The 14,815-nt window shown below is 29.6% G+C and overlaps 3 protein-coding genes across 4 annotated transcripts in view; 2 read left to right on the top strand and 1 right to left on the bottom strand.

Moving 5' to 3' along the window:
• Positions 1-3,195: 3,195 nt before the first annotated feature.
• The window catches only part of LOC142597812 (uncharacterized), a 34,927-nt gene continuing 23,307 nt past the window's right edge, over positions 3,196-14,815 (bottom strand). The window contains exons 1-2 of one of the 2 annotated variants that reach the window (XM_075734190.1): positions 5,523-5,745; positions 3,196-4,561 (exon numbers count right to left, since the gene is read on the bottom strand). In XM_075734190.1, the coding sequence (XP_075590305.1) occupies positions 3,274-3,732 (459 nt within the window). In that variant the 5' untranslated portion in view covers positions 3,733-4,561; positions 5,523-5,745 and the 3' untranslated portion in view covers positions 3,196-3,273. Of the gene's footprint in view, positions 4,562-5,522; positions 5,746-14,815 lie in introns of those variants that run through there. The other variant, XM_075734189.1, reaches the window with a different exon arrangement.
• On the top strand, positions 7,285-8,372 carry LOC124497381 (enolase-phosphatase E1-like). The gene is made up of 2 exons (XM_047061030.2): positions 7,285-7,791; positions 7,849-8,372. Exons 1-2 carry the CDS (start codon positions 7,451-7,453, stop codon positions 8,288-8,290), a joined length of 783 nt encoding a protein of 260 aa, XP_046916986.2. The 5' UTR covers positions 7,285-7,450; the 3' UTR covers positions 8,291-8,372.
• Positions 10,291-14,809, top strand: LOC142597810 (uncharacterized). The gene has a single exon (XM_075734158.1). The coding sequence runs from the start codon at positions 11,871-11,873 to the stop codon at positions 14,658-14,660; it is 2,790 nt and encodes a 929-aa protein (XP_075590273.1). The 5' UTR covers positions 10,291-11,870; the 3' UTR covers positions 14,661-14,809.

Here is a 14,815-nt window from a genome sequence, read left to right as displayed (position 1 = left end):
GCCGCTCTTTATTCCTAGATTATGTGTGTGTGTTTGTGTACTCTGATACCTAGAGAACATCATCATCATCATCATCGTATCATCGTATATCAACAAGTGTGTAAGAAACAAAAACAAGTGATACACACACACACACACACACACAACAAACAACTTGGAGCCAGTCCCGAAAATCCTGTATCCTGTATATGTTTAATGTTGTTGTTGTTGTTGATGTTGGTTTTTTTTTTTTTTTTTTTTTGGAGAAGAAGAAAATTTTTGAGAAAGCAAAGCAAAAAATAAAACAGATAGATAGATAGATGGATAGATAAATTAGATGGATAGATAGATAGAGGCAATGGCCACAATTATCCGATTACATCTTATAATATATAAATATATATATCCCATTAATTCATTTTAAATGAAAAATACGAAAAAAGGCAAAAGAAGAAGAAGAAGAAAAAAGAGGATGTGATGTACATTTGCCCCCTTTTTCTTTCCTCTTTATCCATCTGTATTTTGTTGTTGTTGTTTTTCTGTTTAGCAACAACAACAACAACAACAACAACAACAACGATGAATGTGTGATGGGCAACAAATTATTAGTTACCAATAAATGATGGAAATCTATCACAGATTAGTTTCTCTCTCTTTATCTCTTGCACACAAATTCTCTTTAATTTCTGGACTAAGACCATTACGCAAACTGGATGAGAATTTCCAATTTTCCAAGTTTAAAAAAAAAAAATTTAAAAAAAGAGAAAAATAAAGAAAAAAAAATTAATTATTGTGACAATACAGCAATCAAGTGGTACCTAAATTTTTTTTTTCAGAGAAAACAAAAAATGAGAAACACATGATCATCATCATTCATTTATTCATTTATGCTGCTTCTAATCAAATCATCGTCATCATCATCATGATGAACATCTGAAACAAAACAAACAAACAAACAAACAAACAAACAACCAAGATAACTAGTAATTTTTTATCTGATTAATAGAGAGAAAATAAGAGATAGAAGAGAGAGAGAGAGAGAACAAACCGATTCGATGGATCGATCGATGAATGAATTTTTTTTTGTTTGTTTTTTTTTCATTGAATTTCCATTATTGATCGATTGAGTATTTTGATGTTTGTCAATGTTGTTGTCAAGAGAATTTTTGTGTGTGTGTGTCATTGCTGTTTTTTTTTCTCGTTTTTGTTTGTTTGTTTTGTTTGTTTGTTTGGAATTTAGAATTTAAAAAAAAACGAAAATAAAAAACCATAATAAAACATACCGAAAGAAAAAAAAATTATCAGCCAGCTACCGTGTAATGAAACCGTTGGTGGTGGTGGTGGTGTGTAACTGGACTTAAGCCAGTTTGGTTTCTGATGAAGAATTTTTTCGTTTCTAGTTTCTATTTAATTTCATAGCTAATTGAATAATAATAATAATAATAATCGAATCGACAATGAACAACAACAACAACAACAACAAAAATAACCTCGAAAATGGATTGAAGATGCTTGATAATGTATAAAAAAAAGCTTATTGACCTATAACCTACATATATATATACCTGTAGCTGATACATTCATTCATTCAATTCTTTTTTTTTTTTTTGGTTCAAAATCAACAGGAAAAATTTTTCAGATCTCTACTTAGTATACATACCGAAATAGAATGGATACTTGGTTGGTTGGATTGGATTGGATTGGTTAATCAAGATTGTTGTTTGATTGAATCAGTGGTAAATAATGGCCAAATGTATTGGATGGATGGTAATCGTGAAATAAATAAATGAAAAAAAAAACTTGTTATTGGTCAATCTTGTCGAACACGATATGTTGTTTGTCCAGTTGATTTTTATTCAAAAAAAAAAAATGCAACGATGATGATCGGACTTCCGGTTGGATCGTAAAACAGTTGGAAAAAAATGTATTAAATTATTATTTTATATGTCATTTATGGATGGAAATCTATTTCCACCAATAACTAAACACACACTGATCGATTATTATTGGAGAAAAAAAAAAGAAATACGGAAAAAAAATTTCACATTACAGGCCAAATTTTTTTTTTTGTTATCGTGTCTTGTAACCTGTTATTTGATACTTGTTTTTTTTTTAATTATTTTTTTTTTCTTTGCTGGACAGAAGTTCAATCGCCAAAAAACACACATACACAGACAAAACTAGCACTAATACAAAAAACACACACACAGACACGAAAAATCAAATCGGAAATGAATGTGAAGAAGAAGAAAAAAAAATGATCAGCCTTCAAGCCTTTAATTATCAAACGATGTAAAATGATTATGATGATGATGATTGAAAATCGTCGTCGTAGTGGATTTAAGTCAAAAGTTTGGTCAAGTTGAAATGAAACAAAACGAAACGAAAAAATACTGCTTCTGCTTAGTATCGATGATGAATGATCGAATAGTTTGGTATTTGGTCCGATTGATCGATTTTTATATTTTGAATTTGACAAAAAAAAAAAAAATTTTTTTTTTGTTCTCCTTACAATTTGGTCATTATCACATATGACCAATGTGTGTATGTGTGTGTGTGTGTGCGTGGTAGTTTAAAACTTGATATAATTTATTCCATGGACCTAGCTTGCGCAGTTTGTGGCAAAAAAATAAAAAAAAAAATGAATCATCAAATTCATCTACAATAATACAAATGATGATGATGATAAAATGGAACAAAACAAAATAAAACAAGAAAATAATCAATCGATATGATAATCAATTATGATTCATCATCATATCGATTATCATGCTGTATAATAATAATAAACGAGAACATTTGATTACTTGATGGATCGCTTATCGCTTCCTGGATAATGGCTAGTTATCTCGAGTTTTTCGTAGTTTTTTTTAACAAAAAAAAAAAAAAAAAAGACATACTTGTCGTCGTGACTAGTACAGTGATTTTTGTTTTGTGTCCATTCACTTTCAACAACAACAACAACAACAACTGACCAAATCAAATTTACAAATAACAAAAAAAAAATCAATCGTTCGATTGATTTTTTTTTTAAATCAATTTGATAATCATTGGCCAAAGATAATCGATGATCCATGATTAATGATAATACGGACATAATAATCTTAACGTACCACGTTTGACCACGATTTGGTCATCGTCATCATCATTATTGTTTTGGTTGTCTAATTTAATCATTTCAAAAACAAAAACAAAAAAAACAGATACACAGAGAGAGAGACAGAAAGAAATGTTGTTTTTTTTTTATTTCAATTTCAAGTTTAAAATTAATCAATCAAAAGAAAAAAAAATCAGCTAAAAATGTCCAAATGAATCATAGGATTTAATATCATCATCATCATGATGATGATGTTGATGGCCATTATGGCCATTATGGCCATTATTATGGAATTTAATCTTTTTCGCTACAATCGTATGATGATGATGATGTTTACCATCACCATGATGACCATGATGACCATGATGATGATCATGATGTTGAATATAAACAGGAACTTTAACCTCTTTGATTACTTCTTTTATGATTGGTACCTTTTTGATGATTGTATATGGAATTTTTTTATAAACAATTTTCACTGCAGATGATGATGGTGGACAACCAGTACTATCGACAACGGTGGCAACAATGACCATGGCCAACATGAATGATACAATCGATATGAATAAAAATAGACGCAACATGTTAATATAATAATGATAATAATAATTGTTGTTGTCTTCTAAATCCAGAAACAAAAAAATTCCAAAATCCATATTGTATGATTGTCGTTTATATAGCTGTTGATCACCTGTTGATATCTGTTATTATTTCATTTGTTTCGGTTGGTCAATTACCGATGGATGGTTGTCGTGGTGGCTGAGGCTATGATTGCAACGCGTGTTTTGTTTTCATTTTTTATAACTAAATTTCTTAAATTACATGAAACGGAAATTGGATTTTTTTTTTTACATTTTTTCATTGTGTTTTGTGTTTTATTAGAATGGCCAACATTTTTTTTTTTTTTTTAGAAAATTTGAAAACAAAACAAAAAAAAATTTCAATTATAAATCTACACACACCATATACTTGTTGCGCTTTTCAAGACACGTGAGATCGTGATTTGAAACAAAAAAAAAACAAAAAAATCATCATCACCACCACAACCACCAGCAACAAGTGTTCTCCACAAGCAATATATAGTATATATATGAATAAATATGTTCCAAATGGAACCACAAGTGTGAATGTGTGTGTGTGTGTGTGTATGTAATATATTCGACAATTTATATAAGTAAAAAAAAAATATTTGCAATTTACTATCTATATGATCAAATCAGATGATTGTTGAATATTGTTGTTGTTGTTGTTGTTGCGTAATGTATTGATTTGTTTGTTTGTTTGTTTCAATTTCATTAGATTTACAAGAATTAGTGTGATCACATGTATTGAATAAAAATTTTTTCATTTTACTTCGATGATGATGATGATGATGATGAGGCTCTTCGGTCATAATGTAGTGATGATGATGATGACCACACCATTGTTATTGTGTGTGTGTGTGTGTGTGTGTGTGTACTACGATCGATCGATCGATCGTCGATGCTAAAAAGTAAAAGAAAGAAAAAACGATTATGCTAAAGATTTTTTTTTTTTTTTGTTCACTTGATAATGATGATGATCATATCATGGTCATTTAAGTGAATGGAAAAAAAAGATTAATTATATATAAAAAAACAGCAAAATTTCGCAATTCAAAACAAAACAAAACAAAAAGATGCTACAAATGACAGAAATTAATGGGTCATTCATATTTATATATGTGGATCAGATATCACCTGGATAACAACAACAACAACAACAACAACAACGAAAAAACCGATAGATTTGTCATGATCATCATCATCATCGACGAGAGGGAAAATCTGATCATTCATCAAATAATTAGCGCACGCGCCAAAAAAAAAAAAAAGTTCACATCTTACAAACAGGATTGTTTCGTTTTTTCATTTTCATTTTGTTTGTAAATTAGTTTAAAAAAAAAACAAACGAAAACGAATTAAGCTACTGTTTCATTTCAAAGGAATGGTGATACAAAAAAAAAAATTTCAGGAACAACAATACACTCGATAGTATCGATAGTATTCGTTCCAAAAAAAAAAAATATTTTTGAATTTTTCGCAAAAAAAAAAGAAGAAAGGATTGCAAGTTATTTTCGTTTGCTGTTTTTTATTTTTTTTTTTTTTGCGATTTTTGTTCCTGATTCGCTCTTGTTGTTGTTGTTGTTGTTGTTCATAAACATTTGTTGGAATGTTTGTTTGTTTGCCATCATTATCGATCGATCAATAATCAATGATCAATGATAATAAATGGATGCAATAAACAAAAAATACCAGATACTAGGTGCAATATTGGATACCGATCAATGAATTAATTAATTTTTTATAAGCAAAAAAAAAATTAATTAATTAATCAATTACGTCATTCAAAATCAAAAAACACACATGAAGATGGTACATAACTTGAAAATTTTTGGATTTCATTAACAAAAAAAAAATTTTCTTACATCATTCAATATTCAAACGAAAACAACAACAACAACGACAACAACAACAACAACAACTGATATTTTGGTTACAAATTTTCAGTCATCATCGTCATCAATATATAATATACATTACACTATATAAATTGATTGTGTGCTCGATTGCATATTATCATTATCATTGATTGATGATTGGAGGTTACATAAAAGAAAAAAAAATTTAAATAAACGCATGCAACACACACACACAACACGATGCAACAACAAAGATGGTCAAGATGATGATAAGGAATGTGAATGATGATGATGATGATGATGATGATGTTGATAATTTGTGAAGCTCCTTGACATTTTTCTCGTGTTTTTTTTTTTTTTTTGAAATTTGGTTCGGACAAGCAAAGCGAGCAAGCAAGCAAGCAAAAAAACATCAGTGCCCTGAAATGAATGTTTCATTATTTCATTGCAATCTTTGTGTCTGTGTGTGTGTATGTGTATGTTTCAAATTATCATCATCATTATTAAAAGTTCGAATGAGAATTGAAAGTTTTTATTTTTGTTTTAATTTCATTGAATAAATGGTGGCCGGTGGCCATCCGCATATGCTGCTGGTCATGGCGATATTTTTTTTTCTTTTTCTGTTGTTGTTGTTTATTTCATTCAAAGATCAATGAGATGGTGTCGATCTTTTGTGCAATTGACGATCTGATTTTGATAATTTTGATTTTTTTTTCTTCTAGTGCAAGCACAATGATGATGATGATGATGATGATGATGTTCAAACTGGATAAATCGTGTTTTTTTTTGCTGTTGTTTCATTTTGGATCGATCCAAAATCATGGAGAAATGTTTGAAATACACAACAAAAAAACATGAAAAAAGATCAATGTAAAAATCAATGATCGATGTCATGGTCTCTCTCTAGTTTAATATTCGAATCATAGAAAAAAAAATGGGAAATTCAAATATGTCGTGTCATCAAAATCATTGAAAAGTGCACATACACGCACACATTATATAATTGGCCATGATTATGATAATGAAGATAAGAAAGAAAAAAAAAATTTCGACATTAATAATCAATTGTTGGCTGATTGATCAAAATGATTATCATCATCATCAACATTTTGATCAAAAAAAAAAAAAAAAAAAAAAAAAACAAGAAAAAAAAACAAGAAATTGATACCGAAACACACAGAGATGAAATTCTAATTGTAGATTGTCAAACGAATGAACCATTCAAATATACAATGATATTCTATACATTCAAAAAATGGATGGCTAAGTGATAATTTTCCTATATATAAATTGGTTATTTAACCTGTTATTATCAAGATCAAAAAAGAATGACATCATCATCATCACCATCAATGATTATCGATTCACGATGAACGATTGATCCATATCATTAAAAAAAATATGACAATTGACGCGTCATCATTATTATTAGCGGACAACAACAACAACAACAACAAAAAAACATCATGGTCAGTTATCCATGGACCATGGTGGTGAAATTTTTTTTCCATTTTTCATTTTTCACATGATATCATGATAATTTTTCTGGCCATTGGTTGGTTGGTTTTTTTTTGATTTTTTCTTTTCATAACATGAAACAATGTTTGTCAATAAAAATTGGCTGAAATTCCAGAATTTAAAAAAAAAATATTAAATTATGGAAAAACAAGCAACAAGTGAGCAACAAGTAAAATTTAATTATTACAACCATTGGCCGTAATAATCCGTTCAATGGCTATAAATAATATTTTTGGTGGTTTTTTTCATTGGAATTTTAAAAAATTAATTAAAACTTGTTGCTTGCTTGCTTTATTTTTTTATTTTTTTTTTGTTCTCGACAGATTTTTGCCATTTTTTTTTATATTTTGATTTTTTTTTTTATTTTGTGTTGATAATCACTCATTAGATAGATATAGATAGATAAAGATAGATAAATGGTACAGTTACGATTAAAAAAACCAAATGCCATACTATTCGATATAACTGGTACGGTGGCAAAGACAAAATTTATTGATAAATTATTAGTACCATATATACCGGCAAATTTTCATCGTTATATGCATGAAAATTGGAATACAAAACAGGTACGTATGGATTTGGAACAATTACGTTTAGAATCAGAATTGGATCCAAATGCACCAAAAATGTTACCATTAATAGATGATGATAATAGTAATAACAATAACAATATTGATAATGATATTGATACGGCATTCGATTATGTTCGTTATTGTTTGGATAATCGTAAAGAAAATAAAGCAATGACATTGTTAAGGTAATGGTTTTCTTTTTTTTTTGGTCATGTTTTCATTCATTCATTCATTTTTTTTAGATTCCACATGTGGTTTGATGGTTATGCTAAAAATCGTTTAGAAACACCAGTATATTCTGATGTAGCCATACAGATACAAAAATGGCGTTGTGATCAAGATATAAAATTATATGTATTCAGTAATGGTTGGTCAGAAGCAACACGTCGTTTTATGATGAAAACAAATCATGGTGATCTAAATCTATTAATTGATGGCTATTTTGATACTAGTCTTGGACAGCTAAATGATCCGGATACATTTAGAAAAATGTTACAACGTATTAATGAAAAACCGGAAAATGTTATGTTTTTAACAAAATCACCAGAAGAAGGACGTGCTGCTGAATCTATTGGCCTGACAGTTGTATTAGTGCTTACACATCGTCGTAATATTGAACGTTTAGATGATGATGGTAGACGTATGGCACGTGTACGATCATTTAATGAATTAGAATTTGAATAAAAAAAACAAAACAAAAAACAAACCACTAACCACTACTACAGAATCAAAAACCAAAAAAAAACAAAAAAAAATACACGAACAACATGATCAAATTGTTTGAAATTAATTGAAAAAAAAAATTATCGGATAAAATTTTACTCATCCACTCTCTCTCTCACTCTATCTCTTTTTTTGTTTGTCCAAACAATCGACCCGAATAATCTGGACTTATTATCATCAGTTTCATCACGATCCATAATCACACTCACACACACACACACACGCGTGTGCACGCAAGTAATAAATGTGGTAATTTTTTTTTCTTCTGTCACGAAAAATAAATAAAACCTCGTAACTTATGTTCGAAAATAATGTGGCTAAATTTAAATCTCTGTCTCTTGTGTAAAAAAAAAAAAATCCGGATATCAAGTATCATGGTGTATGTGAACGGATTTTTTTTTCTCAAAAATAAAAACTACGAAAAACAAAAAAAAAATGGAAATTAGTCTAATTTTGGATACACACACACACACACTTAGACAGAGAAAATTATCGTCGAAAAATAAAATTAATGATGGTGATGATAATAATAAACAGCGACGACGACGACGACGACGACGAACGAGTTCGACCACTGGCTATTTTTTTCCATTTTTTTTTCAAGAGAAACAAAAATTTTCGAGTCCATCGAGTAAATTTTTTGTTTTCCATGATTATTTCTACATTGTAATGGTGACAAATTATTAATCATAATGATGATGATGATGATTATAATGGTGGTGGTGGTGGATTAATCATTTGTTGTTGTTGTTTTTTCAATTATCGATTATTATTGCTTTTTTTTCGCTTCCCTCCCCCACACACACTCAGTATCATCATTAATTGATTTCAATAGAAAAAAAATTGATAATTTCATTCCAAACAATCGATTAAAAGTTGTTGTTATGCTGTTGTTGTTGTTGTTATTAACATCTACAATCATTTATTATTAATCCCATCATATCGATCGATCGATCGATTGATTGATTGATGGATTTTTGGCTTTTTTTGCTTTTTTTGATCATCATCATCATCATGATCAACATCACCAGTTTCCAAAAAAAAAAAAAAATGTTTGACGATGAGAAAAAAAAACAAAATTTCGGTGCTAAAATAACTGGTTCGGTCTTCTTTTTTTTTTGCTAAAAAAAAAAAAAAATTTTCTTCAGATATTTATATATTATCGGATATTTAGATCTTTGAAGAAGAAGAAAAAAAAACAACAAAAATGATGCCACTTGTTGTTGATATTTATACAACATCAACATTTCTCGGATTTGTTCGGTTATGAAACTTGTTTTGATAAATTATCAACTACCACCACCATTACCATCACCATCATTTTGGTGGGGTATATTTTAATTTCTATGGAAATTAATTTTGTCACTATCTCGACATCAGATCAGATGACCATTGATCAGAGTCGATTGATGATAAAAATCAAAAAATCGAAAAAAAAATGTCAAATGATTTCAGCATCAACTGGAAAATGACATTGGATTTTTGCGAAAATTGATAAAAAAAAATTTTCGCTCATTTCTCCATCATCATAATATATTTCACCACAATTGGATGTTTTGTTTTCATTTTCATTTTCATTTTCATTCTATCAACATATTGATTTCATAGATTGATTGATTGATTGATCATGTCGATTTGTTCGATAGAAATGGGGTGAACACAAAAAACAATTGTGAAATATGGATGTGGTGGCGGTGGTGGTGTTAGTTCGTTCCAACTATATTTATTATTTATAACCATAAGTGTGAACAAATCGATTGGATGTAGAGAACAAACAGAAAAAAACTGGAGTAAATTACCAATAATGGACCAGCACAAGAGAAATTGTTTCAAATTTTTTTTTTCATTTTTCGTTTTTTTTTGCGATTTTTTTAAAAAAAAATCACTACTACATTGTCACACAGGTAGTAAAGTTTTTCAATATCGTCAACAACGACAACAATGATGTCCTCGACAATAATAATTTGTCTATTGCTTGATGATAATGGTGGTCGTCGTTGATTGATTTTTTTGTTTTTCAACAAAAATCAAGACCATTTAACTTAGCTTATAATTAGTTCCGATTTTTTTTTCATTTATTTATTTTGCCATGAGACACACCTACACCTACACACACACACCCAGCGGCAAATTGACAATTTTCTTCTTTTATTACGTTTCACTTGAATTGACAAAAAATTTTTGCTTGTGTGTCTGTCTGTCATTTGTCCAATCTACCAGAAAAAAAATTTATGTAAAACAAAAAAAAATTTCTTCTGTAATGAGAATGAAAAAGAGGACAAAACGTTTTTCATTTTGGTTTTGTTTTTTTTTTGTGTATAAACGACCAATAGAAAAATTTTTTTTTCGTGATTCAAATCTTTCAGATTTTCCACACTATAGGATTGTGTTTGTATTCTGTTTGTTGTTGTTGTTGTTGTTGTTGTTTACACACACCCATCACCACCACCACCACCACCACCAGTGATGACCCATCGGATCTTCTTTTTTTTTCTTTTTTTTTTTGTTTACCGATCGATTGATTGATGTGATGTGATGTAATGTGATGATGATCATCATAAATTGTTTATGATCAACAGCGAATACCTTTGATTTTTTTTTATTTACATTTACACCAAACAAACAAACAAACAAACGATCAGACGAACATTAAACAAAAAAAAACGAAAAAATCAGCTGAAAACAAAACGAAACTATCATCATCATCATCATCAATAAACAAACACAATCCATCCATTCATCCATTCAAAAACTATGATCCGATCAATTCGTTTGATCGGATCTGTGATGATCAAAAATCTGATCAAATGTAAATGTGATCAACATACCCAAAAAAACAAAAAAAAATCCTTCAAGCCAAACATCAACAGGCAAAATGGTGTTTATGTGGCATTATAACTGCTAAAAATAAATTAATTTAACCAATCAAATTCCAAGACACAACATCTCGGCCATCGGTCATCATCATCAGCATCAGTATTCGGTAATCCCGGTTTTTTTCCAGTTGTTTTTATGACCATCATCAACAACAACAACAACATTGACATCAAAAGCTATATCGATATAGCTAAGCAAAAGAAAAAAAATTGGCCAGTCTGGATGTGAACCTCCGGGCATTTTTCTTTTCATTTTTTTTTCTTGATTCAGGTTCAGCTACGGCCATCCCATATCAAAATACATTTATATGATGAACATCAACATCTATCGATGATGTTTTCATCTTTACAACGGTCAATGAATTTTTAGTTTTTTTTTAATAAAAAAAAAAAAAAAAATGAACGGATCACCATCACCATCACCATCATGAATCATGATGACCGGCTTTTCGATTCATCATCATCATCATCATCACATATAAGATAAACTTATCTGTTTTTTTTTCTCTCTCTCTCTCTCTCAACCATAATATTTTCGAGGTTAAATTCAATGTAAAAAAAAAAATTTTAACCTTCCTTTTTTTTGGAAAATTTCTCAGATTGCCGAAAAAGTTTCTCGCATTTTTTTTCTATATGAATCAGATTTAATAATAGTGATAATAATAATGGTGCTTGTATTACGTTTATTAATATATGGTATTATCACTGAAGTGGCCAACAAACAGAATGCATGTGGTACAACAACAACAACAACAATGAAATCATCAAACAAATTTCAATCAACAAATAATTCATCAACGACAGCTACAACATTTCGTCGACCAGATGGTATAACAATTATTTGTTTGCCACTACAATCATCATCATCAAAAACTATTAATGATGATGATGATGGTGATGGTGATGGTGATTCATCATCATTTCAATCATTGATGTTACGTATAACACCATCAAATATTGGACAAAAACAACAGCAACATCAGCAACAACAAGAGAATGGTCAATTCAAAGACAATTTTGACAAGAAAAATTTAATTAATAATGATAATAATCACGATGAAGATGATAAAGATGATGATGACCGTAAACAACAACATCATCATCATGCTGAACGTCAAGAACGTCGTGCTAATCATCAAGAAAAAGATGATGATGTTGATGATGATAATAATGATATGACAATGAACGAAGAAAAAAAAGAAAATGATGAGAAGAGAAATAAATTTGGTCATCATCATCATCATGATCATAGTGGTGGACATGATGAAGAAGTGGAAGAAAAAGATGACCAAAATGATAAAAAAATGAAAAAGAAAAATGATGTGAAAATAATTAATAAAAACAACAGCCAAAATGATGAAATGAATAATAAAAAAAAATTGAAAATGAAAAAAAAACAAGAACATAGTTTAGTAATGAATGAAAAAAATGATAAAGATAATAATGAGCCATTCATAAATGACGACCATCATGATGATGATGATGGCGATGATGGTGATGGCGATGGTGAAATGGAACAATATATACTGATAAGACGTATTCGACGACGACGACGACCACCACCAACAGCAACAACAACAACAAAACGAAGACCAAAAAAATCATCATCAATAAAAGGGGAGACAAAATTTATTGATAAACAAAAATCAATGATGAAAGAAAATGGACAACATCATGATGATGTTACAGATGAAATTTGGTTACGAGTTCCAAATAGCAACAGCAACAAAGATGGAAAAAAACAATCATTGATAACAAATTCAAATTCAATGATAATGAATGAATCGAAAAATGAAGAAAAAATTGTGGCGAAAAAATTATCATCACCACCACCATCACCACCACTGCTAAAGATTAGGACAGGAATGGGGCCCAAATCTCCATCCTCATCATCATCATTTTCATCCATTATGAATCCTATTTTGTCTTCATCCACAACAACGGCAACAACGACAACGACAACGATATCACCATTATTCACACAATCATCATCATCATCATCATCAAGTGTTTTTATTGATCAACAGGTGGATAGTAGTAATATAAAATTAGACAGTATAATGGATAGTTTACTACTAAATTATAATAATAATAATAACGGTGACGTTTATAATGATGACGATGATAATGATAATTATAATTATGATGGAAAAAAAATTCAACCATGGGAAAATGGTCAAAAGTTGTCAAAAAGTAGCCATCATCATCATGATAATAATGACGATGATGGTGGTGGTGGTGGTGGTGGCAGTGGTAACAAAATTAAAACCATAATGACAAATAACAAAAAAATCAAGATGGATGATAATGGTAATCATAATAATCATCATCATCATAAGAATTTCAATGTTGAAATTGAACAAGAATTCAATGTGGCAAATGATGATCCATCAAATCATGGTCATGATGGTCATGATGCAAATGATGATGAGAAAAAATCAAAATTAAAAATTCGTCAACAAATTTTCATTATAAATGTACCGGTTTATGCCGCAGCGCATAAATCCAAATCATTTTCAACGGAAATCAAGGAAAAAAAGCCAAAAATAAAAATGGAACGTTCGATAATTGTCGATGATGATGATGGTAAATCATCGAAAACGAAAAAAAGCAGTGACAGTAGTACGGAATCGCCAAAAAAATCAATAAAAAGAATCCGAAAAAAGAAATTGGTGAAAAAGAAAAAAATTAAAAACCCGAAAAAAGATGACGGCAATGATAATTTTGATCATTTTTTAAAAGTTTTCAATTTCCGTCCTGAAGATGGTATTAATTATGAAATTCAACCGGAAAACCAGAAAAATTCTCCAAAACAAACTACTACTACTACTGAACCATATCCATATTATGGTCAACATCAACATCAACATCAACCACATGAAATCAAACCACCAGAAACTATTTATTCATTTTTACTTAGTTCCAAAATTAATGATGAAATAAAAAAGAAAAATGACCATCATGTGAAAATGGAAAAACCAGAATCAGATCCAATTGAAATGATACCAAAATTTGTGTTTGGTGATAGAATCATACCGAAAACAACAATGTTCAACAAAAACGATGGTCAAATTGATGATGATAGAAAAATGAAAAATTATAAAAAAATAACCAAAATGATCCAAGTACACGAAGAACAACAGAACAGCAACGACGACGACTATGGTGATGATGAATTGGCGAAAAAAAAATCCACTACTACCGGATCCCGGAATCCAGATACCAAACAATTTCTACATGAATATAATCATTCATTTAATTTTGAAAAGACAACCGAATCCAAACATGGTAATGGTGATGATTTGGCCACATTCCTGAGGATAAGCAATGATTTTGTAAAAGATTTTCATCACTTGAAACCAGATGATGATGATGATGATTTAATAATCATGGATGATCAAAAAAATGATCGAAAAAAAACGTCATCGATAAGAAAAAAAAACACAATAGATTAATCGATAATCCCCATATACAAATCCCGGATCATTGATAACAATAAATAGTAGCAACAGCCAAATCGATCAAATGATCAAACTTAATCGATTGAATTGAATTGAATTGATTGATTGATTATACATGCCTTTGTTGTGCCTTTTCATCACTGTGTGTT

Source organism: Dermatophagoides farinae, chromosome 9 (genome assembly GCF_024713945.1).
Source record: "Dermatophagoides farinae isolate YC_2012a chromosome 9, ASM2471394v1, whole genome shotgun sequence".
Classification (NCBI taxonomy): Eukaryota; Metazoa; Arthropoda; class Arachnida; order Sarcoptiformes; family Pyroglyphidae; genus Dermatophagoides; species Dermatophagoides farinae.
Note: the sequence above shows the minus strand (reverse complement) of the source record. Positions and strands in the feature narration are given on the sequence as shown.

Excerpts from the sequence above, each read along its gene's own strand:
- LOC124497381 (XM_047061030.2), top strand. The coding sequence starts at position 7,451 with ATGGTACAGTTACGATTAAAAAAACCAAATGCCATACTATTCGATATA. Across the intron at positions 7,792-7,848 it reads AAAGCAATGACATTGTTAAG|ATTCCACATGTGGTTTGATG; the intron begins GTAATGGTTTTC and ends CATTTTTTTTAG.
- LOC142597810 (XM_075734158.1), top strand. The coding sequence starts at position 11,871 with ATGGTGCTTGTATTACGTTTATTAATATATGGTATTATCACTGAAGTG.